Consider the following 24,038-nt stretch of genomic DNA (forward strand, 5'->3'; position numbering starts at 1 on the left):
CCTAAGATACAGTCCAACCCACTCCTTTTCTTTACCAGGTAAATGATTCATGTATATTCCACCTGGAAAACGTTACTTCTGTTATTGCCTTTTCAGACTCCATCAGTAATTGGAGTTATAATGACCCCTTGTGGTGCCAGTAAGAACTTGTCAATGGTAGAATTCATTCAGAACAGCTCACTGGTTGATAGGTTACTATGAATTCAAATGGAATGATGTATCAACTGGAATCCTCAAAACTGACATCAGAAACAAATCCCAACTGTGTTTCAAGGTAAAGTCAACGCAGGCTGCGTTTAGATTGGTCTTCTGACCAATTAGATCAGCTCCAAAAAAAAGAGCTGATGTTAAAAGATCTGATGTGATTGGTCAAAAGACCAATTAGTGGAAAGAAGTTCAGTGTGCTGTGTGAACGCAGCCCTTGAGGGTACTACTCAGGCCTTAGAGTCCAAGACAGAGCCCTAAAACTGAATATCCGCTGTAGAAGTGATGAGTCCAACGTTTGTACCGGTACCGCCTCAGCAGACTGGTGGTTCTATGTGATCAGCCAAGCAGAACCCATCCCAGACTCTACCGTTCTACTTCACTACACACAGATGGAACAGAGGAGTTCTCTAACTCATAAAAAATGACTGACCGACTGACTGACTGACAGACTGACGGACGGACGGATGGACAGGCTGGAACCAAAATCCATTAGCAAAGTGACTGCGATGATTGAGGGGAAAGTTTCAGTTTCAGAAAGAGTGATAGAATGATCAAATGATAATGTTTCTCTAGTCTAAAGCGGTTAAAAGTACATTCTGAGAGGAGAGGAGGGAAGAGGACTGTGTCTGAATGAGTGTGCGTCTTCTTTCTCTGAGATAAATATTGACAAATGGTTCCTAAACGTGCCTGCCACAGGATAAAGATTGATGACATCACTTTGCGACGTTGCTAAAATCAACAGGCGGACATTAAATGAAAGTAAATGTGCCTGTCATCACTGATGTGAAAGGACCAACAGGTTCCAGAAAACATCACAGTGGATTTCTACTGATAAACTGGACAGAGATGTAGCTAGACACTCCTTCCACCTGTCCTGTCAGAAGAGAGCTTTGAAAGAAAGGTGACCTTGTGGGATTCCACCAGTATCTTTCCTAAATAACATGATGTCACTTGACCCCTCCCCCAAAAATATGGGTTTCACTCATCTCACTAATCTTCCATTTGTGTGTGTTTCAGTGTGTGTGTGTGTGTGCCTGCATGCGTACGTGTGTGTGTACAGGATGTGTATTGTATTTTCTCACTCACGTGGTGAAGGCCGGGTTGTACTTGGCTCCTAGGTAATAAGAGTAGAGGTTGAACATGCCGATCATGAAGGCCACAAACACCATAATGAAGATGACCATGAACTTGAAGATGTCCTTCACCGTCCGGCCCAGGGAGATCTGGAGGGGGCCGAAGCTCTCGTTGGCTGGCAGGATGTAGGCGATGCGGGAGAAACTCAGCACCACAGCGATGGCATACAGACCTTCTGAGATGATCTGGGGGTCCGATGGACGCCACTTATTCCTGGCTGAGACAAACCGTAGGGAGAGAATATGAAAAAGAGAAGTGTGTGGAAAAGAAAGCAGACAGGTCACCCATGATAAATCAGTATTTGACGTCCATCTGAGGACGTCGGGAGGTGACGTGAAAACCGGTCACAAGGGGCAACATTGTGCGCTGCTAGGGTGTTGTGGGCAGGGATGGCAGATAATTGTACGCACCTGCCTCTGATTCCAAAGGTTGCAAGTTCAAATCCAGCGATAGAATGTTGTTTTTGAGATTTTTGTTTTAAGCCTATCCCATACCTTAACCTTTACCTTAACAATTCAGAGTTAATGCCTAACATTAAAGTGGAACAGACAGTATTTTAGCAACATGAAATCTGCTCATATACACCCGGTTTGATGTAGCAAAACTTGAAATGTATTTTTTGTTTTTTTACATTGGATAAAAGTAGAGACACAGAGACACACATCAGTTGAGAAACAATGGGAAGGTAATTCTGCTTTGAAAGTTGATAAACTTGTAACCTCACTTTTGAGAAAATGGCCTTTGAATGTTATAGTACACCTACTGGAGACCTCTTCTTTGTCTACATCCAGTCAGCATCGTTCACACCCTCTTAAGCCTTAGCCCCGCCCATCTCTTTAAGGAGCGTTCAGAGCGCACACTGGACATTCTGGCCGAGGAGTAGGGTTGATCAAAGCATTCTGTCTTAACAACAGCAGTCAAGCACCCAAGCTAACTGGCTAACGTTGGCTAGCTTGCTAGCTACTTCCAGACACGAATGAGAGAACAGCTCACTCTGACCATTTTACTCGCTCTAGCAGAGCTGGTTAGGCTGTTTTTATGTTATCCAGAGCGTTGGTGACTGTAACTGTGCTGCTGGCAACAATTTAATTATGCTGCTTTGCCAACGTTGACTGACACTGCCCATATTCCACGGGTGTTGAGCGTTGAATAGTTATTCTGTGCTCAACAGTGATGAGGCGACTCCGGGATGCTGGCCTTCTAGACAGAGTTCCTCTGTCCAGTGTCTGTGTTCTTTTGCCCATCTTAATCTTTTCTATTTATTGGCCAGTCAGATATGGCTTTTTCTTTGCAACTCTGCCTAGAAAGCCAGAATCCAAGAGTCGCCTCTTCACTGTTGACGTTGAGACTGGTGTTTTGCAGGTACTATTTAATGAAGCTGCCAGTTGAGGACTTGTGAGGCGTCTGTTTCTCAAACTAGACATTCTAATGTACTTGTCATCTTGCTGTTGTGCACTGGGGCCTCCCACTCCTCTTTCTATTCTGGTTAGAGCCAGTTTGCGCTGTTCTGTGAAGGGAGTAGTAAACAGTGTTGTACGAGATCTTCAGTTTCTTAGCAATTTCTCGCATGGAATAGCCTTCATTTCTCAGAACAATTATAGACTGACAAGTTTCAGAAGAAAGTTCTTTGTTTCTGGCCATTTTGAGCCTATAATCGAACCCACAAATGCTGATGCTCCAGATACTCAACTAGTCTACAGAAGGCCAGTTTTATTGCTTCTTTAATCAGCATAACCATTTTCAGCTGTGCTAACTTAACCTGTTGGGGGTAGGGGGCAGTATTTCCACGGCCGGATAAAAAACGTACCCGATTTAATCTGGTTATTACTACTGCCCAGAAACTAGAATATGCATACAATTATTGGCTTTGGATAGAAAACACCCTAAAGTTTCTAAAACTGTTTGAATGGTGTCTGTGAGTATAACAGAACTCATATGGCAGGCAAAAACCTGAGAGGATTCTATATGGGAAGTGGCCTGTCTGACAAGTTGTTGTTCATCTGGGCTTTTTTTTTTGAAGACTGAGGATCTTTGCTCTAAAGTGACACATATATATACACCACTAAATAGACCACTGCGCCACTCGGGAGGCCCTATATATATTTTTTATATGTATATTTACCAAAAAATATATATGGGGATTGTAAATGATGCAGACAATTACATTGATGGAAGCCACAATCTATTTGCAATATTAAAGCTGATCTACCCCCTATTCTTTGAATACACACCAGGGGAACAGCAGAACACCTCTGGAAAGCACAGAAACGAGAGGAGCAGAGAGGAACAGAGCAATTCACACACACACACACACACACACACACACACACACACACACACACACACACACACACACACACACACACACACACACACACACACACACACACACACACACACACACACACACACTCAGACAGACACACACAGACAATTACCACAGCTTTGGGGTATGTGTCCGAGTGCGTCATCGCGTATGCTGGCTGTTTCAGTACTAATGTCATAACAGCCTTACACCACAAGATGACAGCAGTGATTAGGGAGCGCGAGCAGTGTACGGGGAAGGGTAGGGCACTGGTCCCCAGTCGTTAATGTAGACCCTTGTAGAAGGGTAGAAAATGAGAATGCCAACTGTATATTTCTACGAACCATAGGTGTAGTAGGCTACCTCTGTAGGTAGCGACGCGTTGCGGATATCTTCGTCGGTGACAAACTGGTCTACGTACAGCTGGGCCTTGGAGGCCTTGAGGAAGGCCATGAACCGAGCGGTGAACGAAGCCACGAAGATAGACAACATGCCGAAGTCTAACACATTCCACAGGTGCATCACATACTCTCTAGGACCGTCCACCCAGATCTCCTTGACCTCCGACCAGATCATACCTGAGAGAGAGAGAGAGAGAGAGAGAGAGAGAGAGAGAGAGAGAGAGAGAGAGAGAGAGAGAGAGAGAGAGAGAGAGAGAGAGAGCACATTAACACAACACATACTTCCGAGAGATCATATCTGGTGGGTACACAGCTGTTTTAAATCTACACTATCGTTCAAAGGTTTGGGGTCACTTAGAAATGTCCTTGTTTTTGAAAGAAAAGCAAATTTTTTGGCCCATTAAAATGACATCAAATTGATCAGAAATACAGTGTAGACATTGTTAATTTTGTAAATGACTGTTGTAGCTGGAAGCTGCATATTTTTTTATGGAGTATCTACATAAGCGTATAGAGGCCCACTATCAACGACCATCACCAGTTACTGTATAGTTAACTGTCCAAAATTGTAATCAGTAATGTAACTGTGGGATTACCCAAAAAGTAACAATCTGATTCCTTTCAGATACTTTTGGATTACTTTCTCCTTAAGAGGCATTAGAAGAAGAGAAAAAGGATTTGGTGTGGAACGCATTTGGTGTGTCATCATAGTGGTCTCTGACTTGTGGACAGACTCACTCCGGTGGAACAAACTTAAACTTGCACCTTTTTTCAATGTTGAATTGAATGTCATTGAGAAAACAGAAAGGTGCCAATGTATTTTTTCACAAACATCCATTCTGAATTTAAAAGTAATACCCATTTTTCAAAAGCATCTGTAATCTGAATGCAATATTTTTGCGGGTAATGTAACTGATTAGAGTTAGTTTTTTGTCATCAGTAACTGATTATAGGCAATCAGGTACACCCCATCCCTGCTGGAAACACACACACAAATTATATTGCTACGTTAAGAGGTAAGACAGAAAGCGTGGGGAGGCGGAGAAACCAGCTGATGTTTTTATTGTGATTGATCTTATGGCTCTAAGTGCATACAGTTGAAGTCGGAAGTTTACATACTGTACACTTAGGTTGGAGTCATTAAAACTCGTTTTTCAACCACTCCACACATTTCTTGTTAACAAACTAGAGTTCTGGCAAGTCGGTTAGGGCATGTACTTTTTGTATGACACAAGTAATTTGTCCAACAATTGTTTACAGACAGATTATTTCACTTATAATTCACTGTATCACAATTCCAGTGGGTCAGAAGTTTACTTTCACTAAATCGACTGTGCCTTTAAACAGCTTGGAAAATTCCAGAAAATTATGTCATGGCTTTAGAAGCTTCTGATAGGCTAATTGACATAATTTCAGTCAATTGGAGGTGTATCTGTAGATGTATTTCAAGGCCTACCTTCAAACTCAGTGCCTCTTTGCTTGACATCATGGGAAAATCAAAAGAAATCAGCCAAGACCTCAGAAAAATAATTGTAGACCTCCACAAGTCTGGTTCATCCTTGGGAGCAATTTCCTAATGCCTGAAGGTACCGCGTTCATCTGTACAAACAATAGTACGCAAGTATAAACACCATGGGACCACGCAGCTGTCATACCGCTCAGGAAGGAGATGTGTTCTGTCTCCTAGAGATGAACGTACTTTGGTGCGAAAAGTGCAAATCAATTACAGAACAACAGCAAAGGACCTTGTGAAGATGCTGGAGGAAACAAGGAAGAAGCCACTGCTCCAAAACTGGCATAAAAAAGCCAGACTACGATTTGCAACTGCACATGGGGACAAAGAGTGTACTTTTTGGAGAAATATCCTCTGGCCTGATGAAACAAAAATAGAACTGTTTGGCCATAATGACCATCGTTATGTTTGGAGGAAAAAGGGGGAGGCTTGCAAGCTGAAGAACACCATCCCAACCGTGAAGCACGGGGGTGGCAGCATCATGTTGTGGGGGTGCTTTGCTGCAGGAGGGACTGGTGCACTTCACAAAATAGATGGCATCATGAGGAAGGGAAATTATGTGGATATATTGAAGCAACATCTCAAAACATCTGTCAGGAAGTTAAAGCTTGGTTGCAAATGGGTCTTCCAAATGGACAATGACCGCAAGCATACCTCCAAAGTTGTGAAAAAATGGCTTAAGGACAACAAAGTCAAGGTATTGGAGTGGCCATCACAAAGCCCTGACTTCAATCCTATAGAAAATTTGTAGGCAGAAATGAAAAAGTGTGTGCAAGCATGGAGGCCTACAAACCTACACCAGCTCTGTCAGGAGGAATTGGCCAAAAATTCACCCATCTTATTGTGGGAAGCTTGTGGAAGGCTACCTGAAACGATTGACCCAAGTTAACAATTCTTTATTTTTTTGTATTTTTGTATTTTTAACCTTTATTTAACCAGGTAGGCAAGTTGAGAACAAGTTCTCATTTACAATTGCGACCTGGCCAAGATAAAGCAAAGCAGTTCGACAACATACAAAAAACACAGAGTTACAGTAGAAAAAATAAGACTATATACAATGTGAGCAAATGATGTGAGATAAGGGAGGTAAAGGCAAAAAAAGGCCATGGTGGCAGAGTAAATACAGTATAGCAAGTAAAACACTGGAATGGTAGATTTGTTATTTGAAGAAAGTTCGAAGTTGAAATATAAATAATATGGAGCAAAGGAGCAAAATAAATTAAATAAATAAATACAGTAGGGGAAGAGGTAGTAGTTTGGGCTAAATTATAGATGGGCTATGTACAGCTGCAGTGATCTGGGAGCTGCTCTGACAGCTGGTGCTTAAAGCTAGTGAGGGAGATAAGTGTTTCCAGTTTCAGAGATTTTTGTAGTTCGTTCCAGTCATTGGCAGCAGAGAACTGGAAGGAGAGACGACCAAAGGAGGAGTTGGCTTTAGGGGTGACCAGAGAGATATACCTGCTGGAGCGCGTGCTACAGGTGGGTGCTGCTATGGTGACCAGTGAGCGGAGATAAGGGGGGACTTTACCTAGCAGGGTCTTGTAGATGACCTGGAGCCAATGTGTTTGGCGACGATTATGAAGCGAAGGCCAGCCAACGAGAGCGTACAGGTCGCAGTGGTGGGTAGTATATGGGGCTTTGGTGACAAAACGGATGGCACTGTGATAGACTGCATCCAGCTTGTTGAGTAGGGTATTGGAGGCTATTTTGTAAATGACATCGCCGAAGTCGAGGATTGGTAGGATGGTCAGTTTTACGAGGGTATGTTTGGCAGCATGAGTGAAGGATGCTTTGTTGTGAAATAGGAAGCCAATTCTAGATTTAACTTTGGATTGGAGATGATTGATGTGAGTCTGGAAGGAGAGTTTAGAGTCTAACCAGACACCTAGGTATTTGTCGTCTGCGTAGAGGTGGATCAGAGATTCACCAGCAGCAAGAGCGACATCATTGATGTATACAGAGAAAAGAGTTGGCCCAAGAATTGAACCCTGTGGTACCCCCATAGAGACTGCCAGAGGGCCGGACAGCAGGCCCTCCGATTTGACACACTGAACTCTATCAGAGAAGTAGTTGGTGAACCAGGCGACGCAATCGTTTGAGAAACCAAGGCTACTGAGTCTGCTGATGAGGATGTGGTGATTAACAGAGTCAAAAGCTTTGGCCAGGTCAATGAATACGGCAGCACAGTATTGTTTCTTATCGATGGCGGTTACGATGTCGTTTAGGACCTTGAGCGTGGCTAAGGTGCACCCATGACCAGCTCTGAAACCAGATTGCATAGCGGAGACGGTGCGGTGGGATTTGAAATGGTCAGTAATCTGTTTGTTGACTTGGCTTTCGAAGACCTTAGAAAGGCAGGGTAGGATGGATATAGGTCTGTAGCAATTTGGGTCAAGAGTGTCACCTCCTTTGAAGAGGGGGACGACAGCAGCTGCTTTCCAATCTATGGGAATCTCAGATGACACGAAAGAGAGGTTGAACAGGCTAGTAATAGGGGTTGCAATAATTTCGGCAGATCATTTTAGAAAGAAAGGGTCCAGATTGTCAAGCCCAGCTGATTTGTAGGGGTCCAGATTTTGCAGCTCTTTCAGAACATCAGTTGAATGGATTTGGGAGAAGGAGAAATGGGGGAGGCTTGGGCGAGTAGCTGTGGGGGGTGCAGGGCTGTTGAATACAGTACGGGTAGTTAGTTGGAAAGCATGGCCAGCCGTAGAAAAATGCTTATTGAAATTCTCAATTATAGTGGGCTTATCGGTGGTGACAGAGTTTCCTATCCTCAGTGCAGTGGGCAGTTGGGAGGAGGTGTTCTTATTCTCCATGGACTTTACAATGTCCCAGAACTTTTTAGAGTTTGAGTTGCAGGAAGCAAATTTCTGTTTGAAAAAGCTAGCCTTGGCGTTTCTAACTGCCTGTGTGTATTGGTTTCTAACTTCCCTGAAAAGTTGCATATCGCGGGGGCAGTTTGATGCTAATGCAGAACGCCACAGGATATTTTTGTGTTGGTTAAGGGCAGTCAGGTCTGGGGAGAACCAAGGGCTATATCTGTTCCTGGTTCAACATTTCTTGAAAGGGGCATGCTTATTTAAGATGGTGAGGAAGGCATTTAAATTTTTTTACCAGGCATCCTCTACTGACGGGATGAGGTCAATATCCTTCCAGGATACCAGGGCCAAATTTAAAGGCAATGCTACCAAATACTAATTGAGTGTATGTGAACTTCTGACCCTCTGGGAATGTGATGAAAGAAATAAAAGCTGAAATAAATCATTCTCTTGTTACGCTCGTCGTAAACATTGGACCAAGGTGCAGCGTGGTAGGCGAACATTTTACTTGTATGGCCGCAATTTATGGCCGCAAAACCTGACTCTATAGGGGAGGGTCCGGGTGGGCATCTATCCTCAGTGGCGGCTCCGGTGCGGGACGTAGACCCCGCTCCGCTCGCGGATCCGCCATCTTTGGTGGCGACTCCGGACCGTGGATCGCCGCAGAAGGCTCCGGGCCATGGATCGTCGCTGGAGGCTCCGGGCCATGGATCGTCGCTGGAGGCTCCGGGCCATGGATTTTGCTGGAGGCTCCGGGCCATGGATTGTTGCTGGAGGCTCCGGGCCATGGATCGTCGATGGAGGCTCCGGGCCATGGATCGTCACTGGAGGCTCCGGGCCATGGATCGTCACTGGAGGCTTCGGGCCATGGATCGTCACTGGAGGCTCCGGGCCATGCATCGTCGATGGAGGCTCCGGGCCATGGATCGTCGCTGGAGGCTCCGGGCCATGGATCGTTGCTGGAGGCTCCGGGCCATGGATCGTCGATGGAGGCTCCGGGCCATGGATCGTCGATGGAGGCTCCGGGCCATGGATCGTCACTGGAGGCTCCGGGCCATGGATCGTCACTGGAGGCTTCGGGCCATGGATCGTCACTGGAGGCTTTGTGCGTGGAGCCGGAACAGGTGGCATCAGACTGGTGACATGCACTTCAGGGCGAGTGTGGGGAGGAGGCACAAGACGTACTGGACTGTGGAGGCGCACCAGAGATAAAGCGCATAGAGCCGGTGCAGGATGTACTGGACCGTGGAGGCGCACTGGCGGTCTGGAGCGTAGAGCTGGCACAACGCGTCCTGGACAGATGACCACCTTCGCACGGCAAGTGCGGGGGGCTGGCACAGGACGCACTGGGCTGTGGAGGCGCACTGGAGACACGGTGCGTAGAACCGGCACACATTGTACCAGAACGGTGACACACACCTCAGGGCGAGTGCGTGGAGGAGACACAGGACGTACCGGACTGGGGAAGCGCACTGGAGGCCAGATGCGTGAAACTGGTGCATATGACTCCGGAATGGTGTCACGCTCCTCAGCACGCCCGCTCTGCAGCACTCTCAATGCCAACACCTCTCTCCGGAATCTTTCGTCGAGTTCCTCACTCGACTCCCTGACTGGCTTTGGTTCACCCCTCGGCTCCGCCGACCACTCCGTGTGCCCCCCCTCCCATATTTTTCAGGCTGTCTTTTGGGCTTGTGTCCTGGTTGCGAACCCCGGAGTCGTCGTTGATCCTCCTTCGCTGCCTCCACCTGCTTCCATGGCAGGGTCTTGTCCCCTGCGATAACCTCCTCCCATGTCCATGATGTCCTCCACTCCCTTTTCTCCCGGGCCCAGGATCCCTGCTCCTCCTGGCCACGCTGCTTGGTAGTTTGGTGGTGGGATCTTAATTGGATGAAGGTGCAGCGTGGTAGGCGAACATTTTACTTTTATTTAAAATGAACACCAACAAAATACAAACCGAACGTAAAGTTCTGCAGGCTACACAGCAACTATGCAAAAACAAGATCCCACAAACTAAGGTGGGAAAAAGGCTGCCTAAGTATGATCCCCAATCAGAGACAACGATAGACAGCTGCCTCTGATTGGGAACCATACCCGGCAAACAAAGAAATAGAAAAACTATAATGCCCACCCAAATCACACCCTGACCTAACCAAATAGAGAAATATAAAGGCTCTCTAAGGTCAGGGCGTGACATCTCTCTACTATTTTTCTGACATTTCACATTCTTAAAATAAAGTGGTGATCCTAACTGACCTAAGACAGGGAATTTTTGCTAGGATTAAATGTCAGGAATTGTGAAAAACTGAGTTTAAATGTATTAGTCTAAGGTGTATGTAAACTTCCGACATCAACTGTATGTGTGTGATTAATCCCCCCCAGCTCTTTTTATTTTTCTATTTCTTCCTTCCTTTTTTGCTTTTTCTCTCCATCCACCATTCTTTCCATCCTTGTTCCTTTCTTTCTCTCTTAATCCATCCCTTTCATTCTTCCTCAAATCAAATCAAATTTCATTGGTCACATACTGTCACATCCTGACCATAGAAAGCTGTTATTTTCTATGGTAGAGTAGGTCAGGGCGTGACAGGGGGGTTTTCTAGTTTAGTTTTTTTATGTTGTTATGTTCTAGTTTTGTATTTCTATGTTGGGTTTTGTTTGGGATGATCTCCAATTAGAGGCAGCTGGTCATCGTTGTCTCTAATTGGAGATCATACTTAAGTAGGTGTTTTTTCCACCTGGGTTTGTGAGAGATTGTTTTTGAGTTGGTGTATGTTGCAACTCTGCGTCACGGTTTGTTGTTGTGTTATTCAGTTTATTTATATGTATTGCATAGTTTCACAGTGAAAATAAAATGTGGAACGACAAACACGCTGCACTTTGGTCCGGTCCTTCCTACGACATCCGTGACACATACACATATTTAGCAGATGTTATTGCGGGTGTAGCGAAATTCTTGTGTTCCTAGCTCCAACAGTGCAGTAGCATCTAACAATTCACAACTATACACACAAATCTAAAAGTAAAACAATGGAATTCTCATTCTGTCCTCCTTTCTCCCTCTCTCTCTCCATTCATCTGTCTTTCCCTTCCTCCCCTCTCTCTGCCTCCCACCCCCCTCCCCTTCTCCCTCTCTCCTACTCACCCAGCACGCATTTCATGATGAGCATCTCGGTCCAAGAGAACTGAGTGGTCTTGACCCGGAACACCTGGCGAGGATGGTCAGTGATGGTCTCGTTGGGCAGGTTCTTGACCCCCTCGAAACGGTCCGAGGCGTTGATGACCAGCAGGCCCAGGAAGAGGCTGAAGGACACGGCGTGGGCCACAAACTTCATGAAGGGACTTCTCAGGATCTGACCCAGCTGGACAAAGACAAAAAACACCCTGCCTGGTTACTTGCACTAACACTTGCCCTTCTCTTTTCTTACTAGCACTTCGCCTTCGGTGATTGAGGAAAGGTTTAACTTGTTATGAATGTGATATGTGGTTGACTTACCTAGCAAACATAAGATGATTGGTCTGGATAAGAGCATCTGCTAAATGACTCAAATGTAAATGTAGTACCATGGTAAACGTGTACATGGTATTGAAAATACATTCCCCCTATGAAGTCAGTTAAAGTAAACAGTATCACTGTCAGGATGAGTAATAAACTAGATGGAACTGGTCTAACCTATGGTCAGGAACCAGAGGCAAAAATAGAAATGAAGCAAGATATACACAAAGCAATCGTTTTACTTCATAACTATCAGCTAGCTATTTGTAAATCATAATAATGTAGCTAACCAGATAGTTTAACAGGCAAAAGTGACCTAAAACTAATATTACGCAAGATAGATGTCAATTCTTCGTGGGTAGCAAACTAACAATTCTTTGTGGCTATCTGGCTAGTAGCTAGCCAGTTAGCCCTATTGACTTATTATTGGTTTGCGATCTGCAGTGCGTACAGTTGAAGTCGGAAGTTTACATACACCTTAGCCAAATACATTTAAACTCAGTTTTTCACAATTCCTGACATCTAATCCTAGTAAAATTCCCTGTCTTAGGTCAGTTAGGATCATGTCAGAATAATAGTAGAGAGAATGATTTATTTCAGCTTTTATTTCTTTCATCACATTCCCAGTGGGTCAAAAGTTTAGATACACTCAATTAGTATTTGGTAGCATTGCCTTTAAATTGTTTAACTTGGGTCAAACATTTCAGGTAGCCTTCCACAAGCTTCGCACAATAAGTTGGGTGAATTTTGGCCCATTCCTCCTGACAGAGCTGGTGTAACTGAGTCAGGTTTGTAGGCCTCCTTGCTCGCACACACTTTTTCAGTTCTGCCCACAAATGTTCTATAGGATTGAGGTCAGGGCTTTGTGATGGCCACTCCAATACCTTGACTTTGTTGTCCTTAAGCCATAACTTTGGAGGTATGCTTGGGGTCATTGTCCATTTGGAAGACCCATTTGGGACCAAGCTTTAACTTCCTGACTCATGTCTTGAGATGATGATATGATATCCACATAATTTTCCTACCTCATGATGCCATCTAGTTTGTGAAGTGCACCAGTCCCTCCTGCAGCAAAGCACCCCCACAACATGATACTGCCACCCCTGTGCTTCACGGTTGGGATGGTGTTCTTCAGCTTGCAAGCCTCCCTCTTTTTCCTCCAAACATAACGATGGTCATTATGGCCAAACAGTTCTATTTTTGTTTCATCAGACCAGAGGACATTTCTCCAAAAAGTACAATCTTTGTCCCCATGTGCAGTTGCAAACCATAGTCTGGCTTTTTTTATGGCGGTTTTGGAGCAGTGGCTTCTTCCTTGCTGAGCGGCCTATCAGGTTATGTCGATATAGGACTCGTTTTACTGTGGATATAGATACTTTTGTACCTGTTTCCTCCAGCATCTTCACAAGGTCTTTTGCTGTTGTTCTGGGATTGATTTGCACTTTTCACACCAAAGTACGTTCATCTCTAGGAGACAGAACGCGTCTCCTTCCTGAGCGGTATGACGGCTGCGTGGTCCCATGGTGTTTATACTTGCGTACTATTGTTTGTACAGATGAACGTTGTACCTTCAGGCGTTTGGAAATTGCTCCCAATGATAAACCAGACTTGTGGAGCTCTACAATTATTTTTCTGAGGTCTTGGCTGATTTCTTTTGATTTTCCCATGATGTCAAGCAAAGAGGCACTGAGTTTGAAAGTAGGCCTTGAAATACATCCACAGGTACACCTCCAATTGACTCAAATTATGTAAATTAGCATATCAGGAGCATCTAAGCCTTGACATAATTTTCTGGAATTTTCCAAGCTGTTTAAAGGCACAGTCAACTTAGTGTATGTAAACTTCTGACCCACTGGAATTGTGATACAGTGAATTATAAGTAAAATTATCTGTCTGTAAACAATTGTTGGAAAAAATACTTGTGTCATGCACAAAGTAGATGTCCTAACCGACTTGCCAAAACTACAGTTTGTTAACAACAAATTTGTGGAGTGGTTGAAAAACAAGTTTTAATGACTCCAACTTAAGTGTATGTAAACTTCCGACTTCAACTGTAGGCAGGTAGACATGCCAAAATGAACACAGCATTAATTTATTAACGTATCTAGATCGAATATTGTAGTAAGGCAATATATGAGATGTGATTAAGCAACATTTAATTATGAAGTCGGAGTTAATTGTCTCTCGCTTCAGCTGAAAAAATGGCCAAAATATATGTAATTTTTTTTTACATGGTTGCGTCATATTTCTTAACATACTTTCCATTGAAGCTTGCAATGATGCACGAAACAAAATATGTACAAACGGACTACTCATTCGAGGAGTGCCCTCCGCGCTCCGTTTCGCATACTTTGATTTGGGCTCATACTCCGACCCTCCCGTGCTTGGAGCACGGTAGTGTGCGCTTTGAGAAACACTCCAGGTTCGTCCAGGGATCAGTTCAGTCGGACATTGAGTCAGACTCAATACTCCTGTCAATTGAATAGAACGTTTCTCATATTGGAGTGTAGACAACATAAAAATGTGTTATTGACAATTCAGTGAACAATGTCCAGACATCAAAGTGTGTTACTATGTGTGAAGACCATTTGGTGTCAGGTTCACACACATTATTTATCTCCCCTACATCAGAAGCAGTGAGGAGAGACTCAGTAAATGAGACAGAGAGAATTAAGAGAGAGAGAGATGTGAATTTCACAGGGCCTTGTTGTGTATTCTATTTTTCAATACTAACCCTGGAGGATCCAGCTATGTCTCAACGGGATTGGAGAGCTAGGGAGGAGACACACCTTCACAAACACATGCAGATCGACACACTGAAAATGTGCATTCAATATGCACTCAAAACACGGGCACACGTATTTGTGAATGTGAGCCTTTCACATAAGTACAACCATTGACACAAACACCCACAACAATATGTAGGAAGGCTGAGAAGGAGGGGGATGAAAGAGTATTTGCTAGGTTGTTCATTTAACAACACACAGCCATCACATCCATTGTGCTGTGTGTGTGTGCATGTGTGTGTGTGTGTCTGCTTATATGTGCCCCTCTGTTTTTAATCAAGGCCATTAGCCAATACAGGTCATTAAAATCAGTCCGATATCAAACAACCGATAGATCAAGGTTGTTGTTCGCCACACACACGCCGCCATCTAATCCTAATCAATCAGGTGTGTGTGTTTTTCCTATCTGTTTTCTTTGGACAAGGACTGGCTACGTCCCAAATTGCACCTTGTTCCCTATATAATGTAGTTCACTACTTTTGACCAGGGCTCACATGGCTCTGGTGAAATGTAGTGCACTATATAGGGAATATGGTGCCATTTGGGATTTACCCACTGTTTTTCTCAGTAGTTTCAGGGGGGAGAGAGACTCCCCCCCACCACTCCCTCCCTCCATCCCGCTGTCTGTCTCCCTGTTCGACTAACCCCAGTCTCCCCACGTCGCCCTCCCTATTTTTTCCTCTCTCTCTCAATCTCTCTCTCTCTGTCCTTCTCTCTCAGTCAATTCCTTCTCTCGCCCTCTCTCGCTCATATCTATCCTTTAATTTCTGTCACCATTCCTCTCCCTCCCCACTTATCTCTTCCTCTTGGCCTGCTCTCTTTAGCTCTTTCTTTTCTTTCTCGTTCCTTTCATTTCTCTTTCCTTTCTGTCTCTTCAGAGGACTTGCCTATGTCAGAGAGGAAGCTGAGATGGGCCTGCCAGTGGGGGTTAAGGTTAGTGTGACCTCTGCAGTATCTGCATGCTGTGGGGGTTAAGGTTAGTGTGACCTCTACAGTATCTGCATGCTGTGGGGTTTAAGTTAGTGTTACCTCTACAGTATCTGCAAGCTGTGGGGGTTAAGGTTAGTGTGACTTCGACATTATCTGCATGCTGTGGGGGTTACGTTAGTGTGACCTCTCCAGTATCTGCATGCTGTAGGGGTTAAGTTAGTGTGACCTCTCCAGTATCTGCATGCTGTGGGGGTTAAGTTAGTGTGACCTCTCCAGTATCTGCATGCTGTAGGGGTTAAGTTAGTGTGACCTCTCCAGTATCTGAATGCTGTAGGGGTTAAGTTAGTGTGACCTCTCCAGTATCTGAATGCTGTAGGGGTTAAGTTAGTGTGACCTCTCCAGTATCTGAATGCTGTAGGGGTTAAGTTAGTGTGACCTCTCCAGTATCTGAATGCTGTAGGGGTTAAGGTTAGTGTGACCTCTCCAGTATCTGCATGCTGTAGGGGTTAAGTTAGTGTGACCTCTCCAGTATCTGAATGCTGTAGCGTTTAAGGTTAGTGTGACCTCTCCAGTATCTGAATGCTGTAGGGGTTAAGTTAGTGTGACCTCTCCAGTATCTGAATGCTGTGGGGGTTAAGTTAGTGTGACCTCTCCAGTATCAGCAAGCTGTGGGGGTTAAGGTTAGTGTGACGTCTACAGTATCTGCAAGCTGTGGTGGTAAATGTTACATTTCGACAGTTAAGTTCAGGCATTTATTCAGAATGCGGGCAACCTAATCACATTATGATCCCTTAGAGCAGTGGCTCCCAAACTTTTTATAGTCCCGTACCCCTTCAAACATTCAACCTCCAGCTGCGTACCCCCTCTAGCACCAGGGTCAGCGCACTCTCAAATGTTTTTTTTGCCATCATAGTAAACCTGCCACACACAAACTATAAAATACATTTATTAAACATAAGAATGATTGTGAGTTTTTGTCACAACCCGGCATGTGGGAAGTGACAAAGAGCTCTTATAAGACCAGGGCACAAATAATAATATAATAATAATCAATAGTCTTGCACTTTATTTAGCCATCTTACATATAAAACTTTATTTGTTAATCGAAAATTGTGAATACCTCACCACAGGTTAATGAGAAGGGTGTGCTTGAAAGGATGCACATAACTCTGCAATGTTGGGTTGTATTTGAAAGTGTCTCAGTCTTAAATCATTTCCCACACACAGTCTGTGCCTGTATTTAGTTTTCATGCTAGTGAGGGCCGAGAATCCACTCTCACATAGGAATCCAGTTGTTTGTGTCGTCCGTTTTGGGAAAGTACCTGCGTAATTGCGCACCCAACTCACTCAGGTGCTTCGCTGTATCACATTTGACATTGTCTGTAAGCTTGAGTTCATTTTCACACAAAAAATCATACAACGATGACCTTTTGACCTTTTTGCCTGTCCACGACCATTCTCTTGCCTCCCCCTTTTGGATTGTTAATAAATATCAAAGACTCCAACCATCTGCCTCCTGTGTCTGCATCTGGGTCTCGCCTTGTGCCTTGACGTGGTTTTCACGTGGTTGATACCATTCTATTGACTCCATTCCAGGCATTACTATGCGCTGCCCTCCCCTCAGCAGCCTCCACTGGTGTGCGCGTGTACGTGTGTATGTGCATGCGGCATGCATGTGTGTGTATCTGCAGTGCATAGATGCATTACCTTGCTGCAGGGCATGATCCAGTAGGCAATAGCCAGGAAGGGCAGTCCCACGGTGACCCCTAGCACGGTCCAACACTTGACCCCGATGGACTGCTGCCTCAGACCTGACAGGTTCTCATACCAGATAGTCAGCAGCTGCTGCTGGCAGTTAGGGTGCGCCACAAACTACACACACAGAGAGAGAGAGATGAAAACACATGAGAGAGAGAGAGAGAGAGAGAGAGAGAGAGAGAGAGAGAGATGAAAACACTTACAAACCGGTTACAGGTTACAGCAGTGTACAAACACACTGTAAAAAAAATATATTAAAGCTAAACTCTTCTGGAAGTCCTCTCTAAATGGACCTGTTCTCCCTGTCAGCTATTCACCCTCTGTCTCATCGAGGAACAGTCTGTGTTTAAATAGAGATTGTCTACAGTCTCAATCCACTGTGGACAGACTGAAAAATAGAGGGAGAGGGACAAAGTGAGGGAATGAGATTTGTGAGTGACATCCATCTGTGTGTGTGTTATGTGCGTGTGTGTGTGTGTGTGTGTGTGTGTCCATCTAAAAAGCCAATAGGATCACGTGTGTCTGTGATTCTCAGATTTTCACTGCGTGTGCGGCATGCGTGTGTGTGTGCATGTGTGCAATTAAACGAATGAATAATAATTTGGAGGGTGCTCGTATTTGTCCTGTTACACACCTGTGGATGGACACTTGTACAAGAGTGTAATGGAAACATATTTCTTGCATATCCCAACTCCCCCTGAGACACCCGCAGATAATGGGGTCACCATTGTCCAGCGTCCACCCCCCGGTCTGTGCATGTGTGTGTGATTTACAGATTTCCAGTGTTTGTGTGTGTGTGTGTGTGTGTGTGTGTGTGTGTGTGTGTGTGTGTGTGTGTGTGTGTGTGTGTGTGTGTGTGTGTGTGTGTGTGTGTGTGTGTGTGTGTGTGTGTTCCCTCAACAGGTCACTCAATCAGCACAGCCCATCTACTGACATTCAAGGATCATTCATGACTAACCACAGCACACACAAGCACACACACAAGCACATACACGCACACACACCCAAACACACACGCACACACACACACTACGACTTCAACCCAGCAACAAACAATTCAAATGAAACAGTGTCCCTCATTCCTCCACCCCCTTGGTGATTGCAATCATCTTCATTGACCCATCATGGGAACCCTGTCACTAGTTTGTATGTCAATATGTCTAAGTCTTTGTGCATCTGTCTGAGAGTCCCCATGCTCTGTGTGTGTGTGTGTGTGTGTGTGTGTGTGTGTGTGTGTGTGTGTGTGTGTGTGTGTGTGTGTGTGTGTGTGTGTGTGTGTGTGTGCACGTGTGCGTGGGCGCCCGCCTAAGCGAACGTGCGTGCGCGTGTGTATGTTTCCCCCACTGAGTTTACACAATAGCATTCAAGGCCACCTGGTTGTCATAGCAACCCATCCTCCCCCTCATCTGGCAGGTTGATTAACACACTCAGCTGTGGTCACGCTCCCTGGTTTGGGAAAACATCCCAGGCACTACACTTCACCGTTTCCCTGGAAGCCTACGCGCAGGATGGACGTTTCACTATTTAGTTGGAGCCCTGAACTAGCTCACCTGACTCACCTCGTCAAAGGCTTGATGATTAGTTGACAAGTTGAATCAGGTGTGTTAGCGCTGGAATAGAACAGCAGGGGGTCCCCGCGAGGAGAGGTTTGAGAACCACTGCTCAAAGATTTTTTTGGGGTCCGGGGCCACAACAAAAATGTGTGCTGTCGGGGGTACTCGAGGACCGGAGTTGTGAACCACTGCCTTAGATGATATGCAGCTAGTATGAACCGTATGGTGCTATGTCTCACAATGTTTACATATCGGATGTTCAACCATAAGGTCAGAGAAACTTATTTACCTTTTTTGCTGAAATGTGTTTGTGTGAGTGCCTGTGTGTCTCTGTGAGTCCCGGGTGATGTAGGGAGAGGGGACTTGGTTTTACATTCAGCTGAAACACCTCTGGCATTCTGATAGACACTTGTCTGATATTTACAAATGCTACCAGGTGTCGGGACACACGAGCACAGAAATGTGTATCACTGCATCGCTACTACAATACTACATCACTGATCCAATATTTTTCCCTGTGAGATGTTCCTGGTTGAACATAAATCAACATTTTCCCGCTCCGAATACACCTGTTAACAAACACACACATGGGGTCAAATGCTACAGGAACAAACAATGATATCAGATAGAAATGATGACATGTAAACTAAACCATAAAAAACATGAACATACTGTACATATATATATGGTCATTTACAGCAGTGTCAAGTAGTGCGATCAGGTTGTGGTCCTGGTTTTGGGGGGGTCTCACCTTCTTGACCTCGTATTTGATTGCCAGTTTGACGCGTTCGAGGCAGGGCCGGTTGTTGTCACTGGGCGGGGCATTGTCCACGTCTCCGTTCAAGATGGCCTCCACCTCCTCTGTGTCTCTGCACTGGTCCAACACCCCCACTACAAAGTCCTTACACTGCATGGACAACTTCCTGTAGTCATTCTATGGAGAGAGATAGAGAGAGAGAGAGAGAGAGAGGGCAAGAAGACAGTGAATGAGAAAGAGAGGCAGAGAAAAAGGGGAGAGATAAGGAGAGGGTGAAGGAGAGGAGGATACAGAAGAGGAAGATGCGAGGAAGAAAAGGTGGGAAAAGAGAGGGAGGAGATTGGTAGAATGTTCCTGTGCAGCTAGTGTTTGTATAATGTATAATGACTTGATTAGGCGAATTGTTGGAAGCTCCCCACCGCCGTCAATTCAACGTCTAATCCACGTTGGTTCAACGTAATTGAATCTTCCTTTCTCATTCTTCCTTTCCTCTACCTCCTTCATCCATTCACCCCTCCCTTCTTCTTCTCCCATCCTTCCACACTCCCTCCTCCATCTCTGCTTAACCGTAGCTCTTCAGGCCAGTGCCTGAGGCCCCTCAGATGCAGTTACACACACACACAAACACTCATTAACAAACAAACGACCACACACACACACACACACACACAAGCACACGAGTAACACACAACCAGAGAGCCCTCATTGTCTTTCATGCATTCACACAAGAGCATACAAAATCTGCCAACCCATCCCTCCTAGACCAGTCAAAGTGGTTTGTAGAGCCAATTGTCCACAGAGACTAAAGCCTAATTGTATATGCATAGCTGCACTGTGTTCAAACGAACGAGTACAGCTCAGTGATAACATGCTTTCTGGGAAAGTTTCCCTCAGCCCTTGCAGTTATATGTCACCGACGGGCTTCCTCTGCTATGTGATCACCACTTCATACCAAGCACGCTGGTATTAGCTAGCTCTTCCCTTGCTTCTCTTCAGGACAAAAACACTCCATGGTTCCATTTTTCTTCGTTCACTTCTATGCCACCCTTAAAGGGGCAATAAGCAGTTTCTACGTTCCTTTTTTGGACTTAATAAATTAATGATATGTCCCCCATCAGAAGCCAAAATATAACCTTGTTTTACTCCAATGTCTGTAAACAAAGAAAATGTAAACTAACACTAGATAGCCTCAACATATGGTTAAAATGTTGATGTCATGGAGGGTCAATCCTTGCATCCACAGCTCTGTGTATGAATTTGAGAGTGATTCAATTTCTCCAGCCCCGTCCCTCAGCTTTTTACTGAACCAGGGTTGGGGAGGCCGCTGTCTTACTCTTGCTACTGCTGATTGCCGCTGTAAGGAATTTTGGACGCCTCGAAGGTAACTATTTCCTTTGACTCAGGGATCGTCATTCTATGATGGCGTGTCTAGCCGTGTTTGAATTCAGAACATTGTAATGAGGTTCTAGAGGACACATGATAATTACTCCACCCTGCAGGCATTATCCACATGCTGATGATACCACCGTACTAATTGATGGAAATTTCACCATTATACAGAGCCACACTAATGACTGACAGAGAGAGAGGGGGGGTGACAGTGAGAGGAAGAGGAGATGGTACATTCATACATTCTGAAGTGACATTTTGCAATGTGCCAATGAGAATCACTCTAGGCCAGTGGAATTGAGTGTATTTAGGCCCCCAGGGGACAATAAGAAAATGGTAGGTGTTAGAAACCCATGAATGAGCACACACACACACACACACACACACACACACACACAGGTATACATCATGAAAGAGGCAGAAAAAAAGATGAAGAGGTAGGGAAAAAGTTGTTGAGAAAGGTGGACAGAAAGAAACCCGAAAAGGAGAGATGGAAGGAGATGGAAAGAGATGGAAAATGCTGAAAGATATAGAGAGAAGAAATGGAAGAACTAGTGAGGCGGAAAGAGAGAGGAAGAGAAAGAGATGAAGAGCGAGATGGGTGAGGAGAGAGAGAGATGTGGAGAGAGAGAGAGAGAGAGAGAGAGAGAGAGGGGATATCTCGTGACCCAGCTCTGCTGATTGTGACTCTGTGGCGCTTCCCTCTCCAGCTGTGATTAGACACAGGTGCTCCTCACCAGCCAATTTCACACTTCTGAGCAGTTGTGTGTGTGTGTGTGTGTGTGGACGTGTTTAACTATTCTTGTGGGGACCAGAAGTCAGGACATTTTGTTAGTCCCCACGAGGTCAAATGGTATTTCTAGGGGGTTTAGGGTTAAGGTTAGAATTCGTGTTAGAATTACGTTAAGGGTCAGGGTTAGGAGCTAGGGTTAGTTTTAGGGTTAGGTTTCGGGTTAGGGTTAAGGTTAGGGATATGAAAATTAGGATTTTGAACGAGATTGAATTGTGTGTCCCCACAAAGTTAGTTTTACAAGACTGTGAGAGAGAGAGAGAGACAGAGAGAGTGTGCGTGTGTGTGCATGTGTGTGTGTGTGTGTGTGTGTGTGTGTGTGTGTGTGTGTGTGTGTGTGTGTGTGTGTGTGTGTGTGTGTGTGTGCGTGCGTGCGTGCGTGCGTGTGTGTGTGGTGTTACAGTACATTAAGGAAGTTTTTGGAGTTCCTCTGTCGGTCAGTAAATTAGTCCATTGGCTCCCATAACAATTCTTAGATGTTAACTATAGTCTCTCCACCAATGGATATCCACTGAGTGTATAAAACATTAAGAACCCCTGCTCATTCACATTTACATTTACATTTTAGTCATTTAGCAGACGCTCTTATCCAGAGCGACTTACAGTAGAGTGCATACATTTTCTTACATTTTTAAATACCAAGACATAGACTGACCAGGTGAAAGCTATGATCCTTTATTGATGTCACTTGTTAAAATCCACTTCAATCAGTGTAGATGAAGAGGAGAAAGGTTACACATTGTACATTTTTCCTAATATTTAGTTGCACCCCCTTTTGCCCTCAGATCAGCCTCAATTCGCTGGGGCATGGACTCTACAAGGTGTCAAAAGCATTCCACAGGGATGCTGGCCCATGATGACTCCAATGCTTCTCACAGTTGTGTCAAGTTGGCTGGATGTCCTTTGGGTGGTGGACCATTCTTGATACACACGGGAAAGTGTTGAGCGTAAAAAATCCTGCAGCGTTGCAGTTCTTGACACAAACCGGTGCGCGTGGCACCTACTACCATACCCCGCTCAAAACCACTTAAATATCTTATCTTACCCATTCACCCTCTGAATGGCACACATACACAATCCATGTTTCAATTGTCTCAAGGCTTAAAAATGCTTCTTTAACCTGTCTCCTCCACTTCATCTACACTGATTGAAGTGGATTTAAAAAAGTGACATCAATGAGGGATCATAGCTTTCACCTAGATTCACCTGGTCAGTCACAGTGCCTTGCAAAATTATTCACCCCCCTTGGCATTTTTCCTATTTTGTTGCATTACAACCTGTAATTTAAATTGATTTTTATTTGAATTTCATGTAGTGGACATACACAAAATAGTCCAAATTGTTGAAGTGAAATGAAAAAAATAACTTGTTTAAAAAAATTCAAAAAACGTAAAAAATGGAAAAGTGGTGCGTACATATGTATTCACCCCCTTTGCTATGAAGCCCTAAATAAGATCTGGTGCAACCAATTACCTTCAGAAGTCACATAATTAGTTAAATAAAGTCCACCTGTGTGCAATCTAAGTGTCACGTGATCTGTCACATGATCTCAGTATATATACACCTGTTCTGAAAGGCCCCAGAATCTGCAACACCCCTAAGCAAGGGGCACCACCAAGCAAGCGACACCAAGAAGACCAAGGAGCTCTCCAAACAGGTTAGGGACAAAGTTGTGGAGAAGTATAGATCAGGGTTGGGTTATAAAAAAATATCTGAAACTTTGAACATCCCACGGAGCACCATTAAATCCATTATTCACAAATGTAAAGAATATGACACCACAACAAACCTGCCAAGAGAGGCCCGCCCACCAAAACTCACGGACCAGGCAAGGAGGGCATTAATCAGAGAGGCAACAAACAAAGAGACCAAAGATAACCTTGAATGAGCTGCACAGCGGAGATTGGAGTATCTGTCCATAGGACCACTTTAAGCCGTACACTCCATAGAGCAGGGCTTTATGGAAGAGGGACCAGTAAAAAGCCATTGCTTAAAGAAAAGAATAAGCAAACACGTTTGGTGTTCGCCAAAAGGCATGTGGGAGACTCCCCAAACAAACGGAAGAAGGTACTCTGGCTAGATTAGACAACAATTTAGCTTTTTGGCCATCAAGGAAAACACTATGTCTGGCTCAAACCCAACACCTCCCATCACCCCGAGAACACCATCCCCACAGTGAAGCATGGTGGTGGCAGCATCATGC

General features: G+C 44.7%; 1 protein-coding gene across 1 annotated transcript in view; it reads right to left on the reverse strand.

The window, feature by feature from the left end:
• Positions 1-1,289: 1,289 nt before the first annotated feature.
• The window catches only part of LOC106604872 (short transient receptor potential channel 7), a 48,560-nt gene continuing 25,811 nt past the window's right edge, over positions 1,290-24,038 (reverse strand). Inside the window, exons 3-7 of the mRNA XM_045718219.1 lie at positions 19,651-19,833; positions 17,296-17,460; positions 11,522-11,738; positions 3,991-4,224; positions 1,290-1,558 (exon numbers count right to left, since the gene is read on the reverse strand). Coding sequence (XP_045574175.1) covers positions 1,290-1,558; positions 3,991-4,224; positions 11,522-11,738; positions 17,296-17,460; positions 19,651-19,833 — 1,068 coding nt within the window. The remainder of the gene's footprint in view (positions 1,559-3,990; positions 4,225-11,521; positions 11,739-17,295; positions 17,461-19,650; positions 19,834-24,038) is intronic.

Source organism: Salmo salar, chromosome ssa05, assembly GCF_905237065.1.
Source record: "Salmo salar chromosome ssa05, Ssal_v3.1, whole genome shotgun sequence".
Taxonomy (NCBI): domain Eukaryota; kingdom Metazoa; phylum Chordata; class Actinopteri; order Salmoniformes; family Salmonidae; genus Salmo; species Salmo salar.